General features: G+C 42.1%; 1 protein-coding gene across 1 annotated transcript in view; it reads right to left on the bottom strand.

Moving 5' to 3' along the window:
• SP1 (Sp1 transcription factor) overlaps window positions 1-13702 on the bottom strand; it is a 31760-nt gene that overhangs the window by 5721 nt on the left and 12337 nt on the right. The window contains exons 4-5 of the mRNA XM_059683041.1: window positions 4765-4933; window positions 793-992 (exon numbers count right to left, since the gene is read on the bottom strand). Of these exons, the coding sequence (XP_059539024.1) occupies window positions 793-992; window positions 4765-4933 (369 nt within the window). The remainder of the gene's footprint in view (window positions 1-792; window positions 993-4764; window positions 4934-13702) is intronic.

Below are 13702 nucleotides of genomic sequence, written 5' to 3'. Positions count from 1 at the left end.
CGCTTTAGGCCCAGGCAAAGGACCCCTAGCTCCCGGGACTGCCAGCTTCGACCGTGCCCAGCTCCCATCGCTGGCTCCACCCCTACTTCCTGCTATCACTGGCCAGGGCGGAAAAGGCACCTGATTCTCCGATCATGGCTGGGGGGCAGGGCAAAGGCGGCCCCAGGGCCGCCTTTGCCCTGCCCCCCAGCTCTTAGCTCCCCCCTGGGTTTCCGATCACTGTCAGTGGCAGGGGGCTTCTTCCTGCTTTCCCTTTCGCCTCCCTGCATTGTGCCTACATATGCAAATTAACCGCCATCTTGTTGGCAGTTAACTGCCAATCTTAGTTGGCAGTTAATTTGCATATAGCCCTGATTAGCCAATGAAAAGGGTAGCTCGTACACCAATTACCATTTTTCTCTTTTATTAGTGTTGATTTTTATCGACTTCAGAGAGGAAAGGAGAGGGAGAGAAAGAGAGAGAGAAACATCAGTGATGAGAGAGAAGCATCGATCAGCTGCCTCCTGCATGCCCCCCACTGGGGATCGAGCCCACAACCGAGGCATGTGCCCTTGACCAGAATCAAACCGGGGACCTTTCAGTTCACAGGCCAATGCTCCATCCACTGAGCCAAACTGGCCAGGGCTCCTTCCTTCTTAAAGGTTTTTCCAGATTAACTCCAATTCCATTTGTGATCCATACATTTAGTTTCAATCGTAAGTTGCTCAGTATTTTTAGTTATTTCATAGGTACATTTTGTGCCTTTCCATTCTGGTCTATTACTATTTCTTTCTTCTCCAGGCTCCTACTCACCTGTGTGTGTGCGTTTGTGCCTCTGCAGCTCATCCGAACGCGTGAAGCGTTTCCCACAGTATGACCAGGTACACATGAATGGCCTCTCGCCTGTGTGCCAGCGCAAGTGTGCCCGTAGGTGTGAGGTCTTGCCATATACTTTGCCACAGCCTTGAATGTGGCAAATGTGCTGTTTCTTTTTGCCAGGATCCCCAGAGCCCCTGTAAGTGAGAACACAAAGTATTCATCATTCATTCTAGAGATAAAAATGAAAGTACCACAAAGTGTCAACAACAATTACCCGACCCATTCAAAACTAAATAGAACTTTTTTTAAAAATGGCTTCTCTTTAGTATCAAAATATAAATCTTTAGTTGATTCTGGTTCTTAATACCCAAAATTCAAGCTGTAGGTTTCCTCTCTACCAGACATTTGCTCTTTTCTGCTTTCCTGTTCCTTAATCCAATTTTGTTGTTTGAAGAAATAATCATTCTCACAGTGATTTGTGAAGTCTGTGGGGGACTTTTTTTTTTTGAAAGAAGTTTAAATCTCAATACAAGCATTTTCCACAGGAACTACTGTGAATGTGGGGGTATTTTTTGCTAGGAATGTATTTATAAACAAAGGGTTTCTCCATTTAAGCACCTGGTTAAGGAAAATATTTTACACCTGTAGAGCTTTTTCCTAAAATAAAGAACCAAATGGTGAAGATTAATAGCTGAAAAGCTGGAGCAATATCAGGGATTTCAGTGGAAGAGGAAGATGGACTGAATAGAAGTTAAAGAGGGGAATAAGAATCCTAACTAATTCAAGGCTTGTAAAAAATTATTCCCTGTATGGAGCAGATCCTAAGCTCCTCTAAGGAATCAGCTCTGAAATGTTTTTTGCAAACCAATTTGTTCCATGTGTAATCCATTAGTGGGCATTGGGGAGATTTCCAAGAGGGACTTTTCTTTGGTTTTAACAACACATATTAGCAGAAGGGGGGAAAAAAAAACATAATAAAAACTAGAGGCCCAGTGCATGAAATTCGTGCACAGGTAGGGTTCCTAGGCCTGGCTGGCAATCAGGGCCGATCAGGGCCTTCCGGCTGCTGGCCAGGGCCTCCCTTTGTTTCACACCACCCCCTGGTGGTCAGCGCACATCATAGTGAGTGATTGAACTCCCGGTCGAACTCCCAAGGGGACAATTTGCATATTAGGCCTTTATATATATAACTAGGGGCCCGGTGCACGAAATTCGTGCACTGGGTGTGTGTGTGGGGGGGGGGGGAGTGTCCCTCAGCCCAGCCTGCCCCCTCTCACATACTGGGAGCCCTCAGGCGTTGACCCCCATCACCCTCCGATCGCCTGATCGGCCCCTTGCCCAGGCCTGACGCCTCCACCAGAGGTGTCAGGCTTAGACAGGGGACCCCCATCTCCCCCTGATCACTGGCTCTGGCCCCCGCCCAGGCCTGAGGCCTCTGGCCCAGGAATCATGCCTGGGCAGGGGACCCCCATCTCCCTCTGATCGCTTACTCCACCCCCTGCCCAAGCCTGATGCCTCGGCCAGAGGAGTTGACCCTCATCACCCTCCGATCACCAATCACCGGATCGGCCCCTTGACCAGGCCTGAGGCCTCCGGCAGAGGTGTCAGGCCTGGGCAGGGGACCCCCAGCTCCCCGTGGTTGCAGGCTCCGCCCCTGCCCAGGCCTAACACCTCTGGCCTAGGCATCCGGCCTGGGCAGCGAGGACCCACAGCTGCAGCGGCCCCGCAATCGTGGGCTCCGCTTTAGGCCCAGGCAAGGGACCCCTAGCTCCCGGGACTGCCAGCTTCGACCGTGCCCAGCTCCCATCACTGGCCCCACCCCTACTTCCTGCTATCACTGGCCAGGGCAGAAAAGGCACCTGATTCTCCGATCATGGCTGGGGGGCAGGGCAAAGGCGGCCCCAGGGCCGCCTTTGCCCTGCCCCCCAGCTCTTAGCTCCCCCCTGGGTTTCCAATCACTGTCAGTGGCAGGGGCCTTCTTCCTGCTTTCCCTTTCGCCTCCCTGCATTGTGCCTACATATGCAAATTAACCGCCATCTTGTTGGCAGTTAACTGCCAATCTTAGTTGGCAGTTAATTTGCATATAGCCCTGATTAGCCAATGAAAAGGGTATCGTCGTACGCCAATTACCATTTTTCTCTTTTATTAGATAGGATAATACATAAGAGAAGATAAAGTTACTCTTAGGTGGAAATCTGAGAAGTTCCTTCAAAACTTTAAATCCACTTTAAGCTTTGTTAAAGGCAAACACTATTGTACTCAGTGCTTCTTTTTTTTAGTAATCCTCACCAGAGGATTTTCCCCCCCATTGTTTCTAAAGGGGGGGAGGGAGGACAAACATCAATGTGAGAGAGACACATCGATTGGTTGCCTCTCAAACACACCCCAACTGGGACCCAGGTACATGCCCTTGACTGGGAATCAAACCCACAATCTTATGGTGTGCAGACTAACATTCTAACCACTGAGAAACATCAGTGTGGGCATACTCAGTGCTTTAATTCAGGTTTTTCCTGTAATGTAGTGTTAACCTACAAATAACTCAGATTATTTTTGTTTTGGTACTTTTCTCACTTTTGTGCTTATTTTTATTGGGACAAAACTTTTGGGTTTTTTTGTTAATCCTCTCCCAAGGATATTTTTTTCATCATTGATTTTTTAGAGACAGTGGAAGGGAGGGGGAGAGACAGAGAAACACTGATTGGTTGCCTCCCGCACCCGCCCCAACCAAGGCTGGGACTGAGAGCCTGCAACTGAGGTACATGCCCTTGACTGGAATTGAACCTGCGACCATTCAGTCCGCAGGCTGACACTCTAACCACTGAGCAACTAGCTAGGCTGGGACAAAACTTTAACAGATTTTCTTTTTCAAAGGCATTTTTTTTGGAATATATTTTATTGATTTTTTACAGAGAGGGAGAGAGAGGGATAGAGAGTTAGAAATATTGATGAGAGAGAAACACCGATCAGCTGCCTCCTGCCCGCCCCCTACTGGGGATGTGCCTGCAACCAAGGTACATGCCCTTGACTAGAATCGAACCTGGGACCCTTCAGTCAGCAGGCCGAAGCTCTATCCACTGAGCCAAACTGGTCAGGGCTCAAAGGCATTTAATCAGCTATGTAACTTTCTATTCTCTCAAAAGTAGTGACTTGCCCAGCTGGAGTGGCTCAGTTGGTCGAGTGTCATCTCACGAACCAAAAGATCACCAGTTCGATTCCTGGTCAGGGCACACACCCAGGCTGGGGATGAAGCCTGCAGCCTGGGTGTGTGTAAGAGGCAGAGGAACCATGTTTCTCTCATGGATGTTTTTCTCTCTCTCTCCCCCCTCCTTCCTCTCTCTCTAAAATCAATAAAACATATATATATATATATATATATATATATATATATATATATATATATATATATATAAAGCAATGACTTGAAAGAAAAAAATAGAACTTGAAACTCTCCAGAGATAATACTGAACAGTATTACTAACAAGAAAACTGTCAGCACTTTATTCTGCAGAACATGTTAGGGTCCCTGATGGAAGAATTTTCTATCTGGACTAAGCCATTTTTGTTTATTTTGAAGGAAAATAAGACTCTAGAAAACTCTTATTCTCACAAGCCATTGTAAAAACACATTAGTGTAGCTTTTTCATCTTTGCAAGGCTGTTTTACAAAGCAACCTTGTTAAAACCATCTCAATATAGACATACGGTAACAATCATTAGACCAGCTGGCTCCATCTGATTTCCTTATCTCTAAGAGAAAACAGGCGCCTATTAAGGCCCAAGGTCTTAGAGTCAATAAAAGGATCAGAGCTGGAAACAAGATCTATAATATGACCTAATCAAATGTATTGTGGTATCTCTCATCCCTCTGCAACACTGCCAAGTCTTAAATGTTTAAAAAAAAAAAATCAACCTCTTACCTCCAAATCCATTCACTACTCTTAAGATACTGGCTTAGTCAACTTACCTTCCTTCACTATCTTTACAGTAGGGGCAGGTGCATGCTTCCCGCCGGGTCCTCCGACCAGCTTGGGGTTGGGGATCTGGGCTATTCTCTCCTTCCTCTCCTCCTGCTGTGTCATCATGTATTCCATCACCACCGGCCCCATGGAGGCCAAGCTGAGCTCCATGATCACCTGAAATTAAGAGTAAGAAAGGGTCAAAGTGGGAAATAGGTCATCACAGCTGCAAGCATCTCAGTGACTACATTTTTTATAGCACCATTTCTTCACAGCTTTGAAGTCACATTCACTGACATCACCCATATTTGAAATCTCAAGAATTACTGAAAATACAAAGAGCCACTTTGGCCGGCATGCTTAATGGTTAGAGCACTGGGCCTCATACCAGAGGGTCTCAAGTTCGATTCCTAGTCAAGGGCATATACCTAGGTTGCAGGTTTGATCCCTGGCCCAAGTTGGAACATGTGTGGGAGGCAACCAATCGATGTTTCTTTCTCTCTCCCTACCATCCTTCTTCCCTCCTTCCACTCTCTCTAAAAATCAATGGAAAAAATATCCTTGGGTGAGGATTAAAAACAAAAACAAAAAAAAGAAAGAAAGAAAATACAAAGGGCCAATTAAATTTATGAAAGCATAGTCAATCTCACTCAATTTTTAAAATGCAACTCTAGCCGAAACCGGTTTGGCTCAGTGGATAGAGCGTCAGCCTGCGGACTGAAAGGTCCCAGGTTCGATTCTGGTCAAGGGCATGTACCTGGGTTGCGGGCACATCCCCAGTAGGAGATGTGCAGGAGGCAGCTGATCGATGTTTCTCTCTCATTGATGTTTCTAGCTCTCTATCTCTCTCCCTTCCTCTCTGTAAAAAATCAATAAAAATATATTTTAAAAGTCTATACTAGACTTTTGTAAATTTACACCAGATTACAAATAGTTAAAACTCTAATAATGCACAGCATCAGCAAGGGTATGGGGAAATAGGCATTTTTATATATAGGTAGTGACAAATAGAACCTTTTTGAAGGCCAACTTGGCAATATTAAAATTTTAAATGCACACCATCAAAGTAATTCCACTTTGAACCAGCAATGTCCTATGGTATACAAATATATGACAATAGGGTTTTGTATAACAGGAAAAAACTGGAAACAATCAAAATGTACATCACTGAGGCACTAAATAAATTATAACCTTATGCAATGGACTACTATACATTCATTAAAAGAATGAGATAAAGGTATATACTGTTACAGAAAGATGTCCAATAAATATCTTATTCATTCCCTGAGTTAAACTACTATGGAGGCAATCAAATAGTACTGACTAAAAATAAGACTTTAAGGTATTCCAAAGTAGAAATCATACAAAACCTAAGAGGCAAAACTTCCTCAAATGAGCAGAAAATTGTGCTGAATATTCAGCAGGGAATAGTAGCTATATATTGTAAGTTTTGACACAATGGGGAGAAGGAAGAGCTAGCTATACCATCAGGAAAGTTTTTTTTTAAATATATTTTATTGATTTTTTTACAGAGAGGAAGAGAGAGGGATAGTTAGAAACATCTATGAGAGAGAAACATCAATCAGCTGCCTCCTGCACACCCCCCACTGGGGATGTGCCCGCAACCAAGGTACATGCCCTTGACCGGAATTGAACCTGGGACCTTTCAGTCCGCAGGCCAATGCCATATCCACTGAGCCAAACAGGAAAGTTCTGATGTGAGATTGGATCCTTTCAGAATGCTAGAAAAAGGAAGAAAATATAAAGCATACATACATTCTATTATGTCTTTTGATGTCATTTGCTTTTAAAGATAAAAAGTGAATGAAATCACTAATTTTTGTCCTCAATAAATTAAAATGGATAATCACAAAGCTCTAGGCCAGTGTTTTTCAAACTTGTAAAACCTGAAACCCAGCTCGGCCAGCATGGTTGAGCATCAACCTATGAAACAGGAGGTCACCATTCAATTCCCAGTCAGGGCATATGCCAGCGTGGGGCATGCAGGAGGCAGCCGATCAATGATTCTCTCTCATCATTGATATTTCTATCTCTTTCTCCTTCTCCCTTCCTCTTTGAAATCAATAAAAATATATTTTCAAAAAAACAAAACAAAACAAACAAACCTGCAACCCAAAGTAAAAAATACATTTTACACAGTGACCTAGTACATATAACTGAAACAAAAGTTTCATACACAATGCTTACCTTTATGATAAACAATGTAAAACTTTCTAGACTCTACTTCGTTTTTCCCCCCCTTAGTACTGATTTTATGGGTTGATTACAATTGATATTTTCAAAAACTGCTCTAGGCCAGTGGATAAACATAAGGTTTTAGAGGAGCAGATAGCATTCTTCTCAGGTTTTCAAAACACCTACTATGAATAAGTAAGTATTCACCTACGAAAGCACCTTGTAAATTAATGACTCTATCCATATTTAAGATTTCTATAAATGGAGTGTTGAATTGGCCTGCTTTGTTTTACCTATTCTATAAAGAAGGGAATAAGTGTGGTAGATCAAACTCACCATCTAAAATCTAGGCTCTTAATTGTATTCCTGTACCTAATCTCTACTCTTCCCAGTTCATAAACTTACTTTTGAGTTACTATGCCTAATAATAAGCTCTTCTTGTGCTTTCCTGCTCACTCTACCACTTCTAAGTACTAGCCTATGGTATTAAAATAAATTTAACTACAATGTTTTGAGAATTTCATAATATTGGTAGAGCTAAAACTAGATATTACTAGAATACAAGGTTAAGAACAGGTTCTGAAGTAAATAGGAGTTCCTGCACCACGATTTGATTAGCTTTTAACAGTGAGCAAGTGACTTTTCATATTATTAATCTCAAAGTTATCATGAAAAAGAAATGAAATAAATATAAGGTGCTTAGTGTAATATCTGTCACATAACAAACATTCAACACATTGTAGTTAACATTAGCAAAATGTCTTGTGGGAAAATCATACCATGAGAAATCATGGAATAAAATATATAGAGCCCTTTGAGACAACATGGATGGACCCAGAGATTATTATGCTAAGTGAAATAAGCCAGTTAAAGAAAGACAAATATTGCATGATGTCACTTATTTGTGGAATCTAATGAACAGAATAAATTGACCAACAAAATAAGTCCAGAGGCATGAAGGCATGGAACAAACTGACATATTAGGGCATGGGGGGTGGGAAGAGATAAACCAAAGAACTTATAGCCCATGGACACAGACAATAGTGTGGTGAAGGCCTGTGTGTGTGTGTGTGTGTGTGTGTGTGTGTGTGTGTGTGTGCAAGGGCTGGGTGGAGAGGGGCAAAGAGGGTGGGGGACATCTGTAATACTGTCAACAATAGAAAAAAATTTTTTTTAAAGGAAAAGATATACAACAGTATTTTTTTGATCAACCTGCTTTAAAAACTGTGTTACTGATTAGAAACTGTCCCTAGTGGGGATGGAGAATTTATCCTTTGACATTAGCTCAAATAGCTCAGCAGATAAGGCTAGTTAGGAGCTAGTTAGTATCACCAAAAATTATCTACCAAAATTTACCTTCAGAAGAGAAATTTATGAAACTGTAGATACAACTATCTATCTACAACAGGTCTTTAGAATCAAGATAAGACAAAACTGTGGTTATACCTGAAACTAATACAAAATAATACTGAATGTAAACTATAATTTAATTTTAAAACAAACAAGAAAAAGTATGGTGCTGATAATCAAATCATTTTCTTGATCTATTTTCCAAACTAACCTAAGTCCATTAAATTTAGAGATGCAATTCATTAACCCCCAAAGGTTTCCCCTGTCCAAATCAACTGGGAAGAGGCAAACCTTTCTCCATTTTATTGAAACACTAGAGGCCCGGTGCACAAAATTCATGCAGGGGGGTGGGGGTGGGGAGGGGTCCCTCAGCCCGGCCTGTGCCCTCTCAGTCCAGGAGCCCTCGGGGGATGTCCGACTGCCACGGAGGCAAGAGAGGCTCCTGCCACTGCTGCTGCGCTTGCCAGCTGTGAGCCCAGCTTCTGGCTGAGCGGCACTCCTCCTGTGGGAGCATATTGACCACCAGGGGGGCAGCTCCTGTGTTGAGCATCTGCCCCCTGGTGGTCAGTGCACATCATAGCAACCAGTCGCTCCGCCATTCGGTCTATTTGCATATTAGGGTTTTATTATCCTAGCTAATAATAGACAAACATGGTAACTGACCGTACCTTCACCACACCTACCATTGGCTAATCAGGGTGATATGCAAATTAACTACCAACAAAGATGGCGGCTAATTTGCATACATAGGCACGAAGCGGCGGAGTGAAGACTGAAGGCGGCTCCAGCCGGACCAGCGAAGAAGACTGAAGGCAGCTCCGGCCGGAGCAAAGGCCTGGGTCCTGGGTGCCGGAGGAAAACCGGTGCCGGCAGCCAGGAGAAGGGAAAGCCTACTGCACGAATCTCTTCGTGCAACAGGCCTCCAGTATAGGATAAGAATGTTAACTCAGGACAGGGCATAATTAAATAAAGAGAGAAACAAAGAAATACTTAAGAGATATTAGGATTACTTAAAACCATTATGTTTAATGGTAATCAGTTTGGCTCAGTGGATAGAGCATCAGCCTGGGGACTGACAGGTCCCGGGTCCAATTCTGGTTAAGGGCACATGTCCGAATTGTGGGCTCAATCCCCTGCAGGGGGCAGCCAATCAATGATTTTCTCTCATCATTGATGTTTCTCTCTCCCTCTCCCTCTCTGAAATCGATAAAAATATATTTAAAAAGCCCCAAAACCCCATGTTTAACCCTTTATCAACAGTGGTTGAGTATTGACCCATGAACCAAGAGGTCACAGGTTCAATTGCTGGTCAGGACACATGCCCAGGTTGTGGACTTGATCCCCTAGGGCAAGCATGTCAAACTCTTGGATCACAAGGAATATTTTTGCAGCCCAGCCAATATAATGGTATGTAAGAAACGTTTTAATAAAAATTTCGTAACTTGCCCAGCTGGTGAGGCTCAGTGGTTGAGCATCGACCTAGGAACCAGGAGGTCATGGTTCATCCTGGTCAGGGCACATGTCTGGTTGCTGGCAAGATCTCCAGTAGGGGGCGTGCAGGAGGCAGCCCATTAATGATTCTCTCTCATCATTGATGTTTCCATCTCTCTCTCCCTTTCTCTCTGAAATCAATAAAACATATCCTAAAAAAATTTCGTAACTTAATTTTTACACTATCCTGTTATACGTAATTATTATTAACAAACTACAACACTCACTAATGACTGACTACTATAATCGTGTTGCATTCATTTCCCTTACATGCCTTATGCACAGGCGCACCATTTCTCTCCACTAATACTAGAAGCAAGTATTTTAGCAGCCAATTGCCACGTGTTAGTCTTGTACTGACTTGTTTGGTGCGCACAACAGGAAATATTTTGCTTTTGGAGAACAAGAAAAATGTGTTTATTTGCATTACACTTATTAATCTGTGCAGTTATTCAGTGTCTGGTAAGTTCATGTTCAAGAAAAAGTATTAATTTTTATTAAAATGTTCTATTATTTTATGTTAATGATTACTCATTTATTTCAGCCCTTTGTATTTAGCATGTCTCTATAGAAATAAATCTACTTTTCTATGAAAACTGAAGCTTTTGTTTTTTTGCGTCCCACAGAAACTTAAACCTTGTTTATTTGGCCTGTGTTAGCTTTTGAGTTTGACATGCTTGTTCTAATCTAGACAATGTTATCTGTAGTACTTTAAGGGAGCTAAATAAAATGAAGTTTGCTAAAAGTTTGACACTTCACATTTTGATACGTGAGACAAATTTCCTGACTGTTAACACTTACAAACAGCATCAAATTCCTTTGCAAGCAAACCAATGATTAAAACCAAAATAGTCCATGGAGTAAACATTTTCAATACCAAAAAAGTACAGGAAGTGAAGATTCCTATTTTATGTAACCCCTATTTCATATGCCTATTTCTTAAGTTGAAATGCCTACTTCTTAAGTTTGTATGATAAGGCACAAGTAGATTTTATTGCAATAAAATTTTTTTAAACTTAAGCCCAACCTGGTATGGCTCAGTTGGCTGAGCGTCATCCCTTGGACCAAGAAGTTGCTGGTTTGCTTCCCTGTCAGGGCACATGCGCTGGTTGTGGGCATGATCCCCAGTAGGGGAATGCAGGAGGCAGTTGATCAATATTTCTCTCTCACATCGATGTGTGTGTCTCTCTCCCTCTCCCTTCCTCTCTCTCTTTCTCCCTCTATAATTAATAAAAACATATATATTTTTTTAAATTTAAGACTTAAGTCAATTAGTTGTCAGAATGTTTTCAGGAATAAATCAAAGAACCATCAGTAATTAAGTCTAGACATGATGCTATGTTAGTGCTTTTATAAAGACAGCTCTGAGGGAAGAAAAAAGACAGCTCTGACCAGGCATTTGACTAAAAGTTTAATTACCACTACACCAAGATGCTTCTGAATAAGCTAGAGATAAGAATATCCATTGTCTGGGATGACAGGACAACTGTCATTTTCTAAGGCTCAAAGGTGTCATTTAATTAATTTCAAAATGGGAAATGCTTGCCGGCAACAAGCCATCTTTGCTTTCATTGGTCTTTTACGTATGAATAATTAAAACAAGGAGATAAGCAATTACCAGTCACTAAGAATGATTTACCTTTAAAAAGCATGTTCAAACACACTGTAAATTTCAACAATTTTCCTTGTGCAATCCTAAGCAGCAATAATTCCTGTTTCAAGTCTCAACCCTTGAGGTCTATTTTAAGCATCTTACTTTACAAATATTCAAGATTTAAATCAGGGGTCCTCAAACTTTTTAAGCAGGGGGCCAGTTCACTGTCCCTCAGACCATTGGAGGGCCGGACTATAGTTTAAAAAAAAACTATGAACAAATTCTTATGCACACTGCACATATCTTATTTTAAAGTAAAAAAACAAAATGGGAACAAATACAATATTTGTATTTGCATGTGGCCCGCAGGCCGTAGTTTGAGGACCCCTGATTTAAATAATATAAAAGCAGCTGGATCAGCTACAATACTATTAATAATCTTGCACCGCCGAAACCGGTTTGGCTCAGTGGATAGAGCGTCAGCCTGCGGACTGAGAGGTCCCGGGTTCGATTCCGGTCGGGGGCATGTGCCTGGGTTGTGGGCGCATCCCCGGTGGGGGATGTGCAGGAGGCAGCTGATCGATGTTTCTCTCTCATCGATGTTTCTAACTCTCTCTATCTCTCTCCCTTCCTCTCTGTGAAAAATCAATAAAATATATTTTAAAAAAAAATAATAATAATCTTGCACCACTAGGTTCAGAAATTTGGAAATATTGTAAGAAAACTAATCAGAAAAGCTTAAAATGTAATTCTGACTAAAAACATAGTATGAAATGTGACTTTTAAAATATATATATGTATTTTTATTGGTTTCAGAGAGGAAAGGTGAAGGAGAAACAGAAACATCAATGATGAGAGAGAATCATTGATCAGCTGCCTCCTGCACTCCCCACAATCCTGGGGATTGAGCCTACAACCGGGGCATATGCCCTGACTGGGAATGGACCATGACCTCCTGGTTCACAGGTTGATGCTCAACCACTGAGCCACAACGGCTGGGCTAAAAATGTGAATATAAAAAATATATTTGTTTATACAAACTAAAAGCAAAGTTTCAAAAAATTACTGTATCTCCTCAAAAAATTAAAAAGAGCCCTAGCTGGTTTGGCTTAGTAGATAGAGCATCAGCCTGGGGACTGAAGGGGCCCGGGTTCAATTCCGGTCAAAGGCACATACCCAGGTTGTGGGCACGATCCCCAGTAGGGGGTGTGCAGGAGGCAGCTGATCAATGATTCTCTCTCATCATTGATGTTTCTATCTCCCTCTCCCTCTCCCTTCCTCTCTGAAATCAATTAAAAATATATTTAAAAAAAATTAAAAACAGAATTGGCATAAAATCTAGCAATTCTATTTCTGGTTATATATCCAAAATAATTGAAAACGGTATCTCAAAGGGATATTCATACCTAGGTTCACAGCAGCACTATCCATAATAAACAAGAGGTTCTGGAAACAGCCCAAATGTGGACAGGTGGGTAAAGAAAATATTGTAAATGCATACAATGGGATATTATTCAGCCTTGAAAAGGAAGAAAATCCTGTCACATGCTTTAATATGTATAAACTTTGAGGACATTATGCTCAGTTGAATAAGCTAGTCACAATATTCTGTGATTCTACTTATATGACATACGTAGTCAAATCCATAGAAATAGAAAGTAGAGTAACAGTTGCAAAAGTTGAGGAGAAGAAAATGAGGACTTTAATGGGTATAGCATTTCCATTTTGTTTTGGTACTCCTTACTTGAGAATATTTTTTCCATTTATTTTTAAAGAGAGAGGAAGGGAGGGGTAGAGTCAGAAACATTGATGTGAGAGAGAGATATCAATTGGCTGCCTCCCACATGCGTCCTGACCAGGGTCGGGAATCAAGCCTGTAACAGAAGTACATGCCCTTAACTGGAATCGAACCTGAGACCCTGCAATTGGCAGGCTGACACTCTAACCACTGAGCAAACTGGCCAGGGAGCATTTCAGTTTTGTAAGATGAAAAAGTTCTGGAAATCTATTGCATAACTATGTGAGTGTACACTACTTACCACCAAGAAACTGTACACTTGAAATGGTTACAGTGTGTTTTTTACCACAATCCTATCTAATAAAGAGGGAATATGCTAATTGACCCTCATGTTGTCACAAAGATGGCGGCTCCCACAGCCAATAAGGAGAGAATACGCTAATTGACTGCCACGCCCTCAAAGATGGCAGCACCCACAGCCACAAGATGGCGGCACCCAGTCCCCTCAGCCCCACCAGGCGCCTGCCTCCGGAGTCCCCCAGTCCTCTCAGCCCCCCAGCCACCAGGGCCCGCCAGC

The sequence above is a fragment of the Myotis daubentonii genome, chromosome 2 (genome assembly GCF_963259705.1).
Source record: "Myotis daubentonii chromosome 2, mMyoDau2.1, whole genome shotgun sequence".
Classification (NCBI taxonomy): Eukaryota; Metazoa; Chordata; class Mammalia; order Chiroptera; family Vespertilionidae; genus Myotis; species Myotis daubentonii.
Note: the sequence above shows the minus strand (reverse complement) of the source record. Positions and strands in the feature narration are given on the sequence as shown.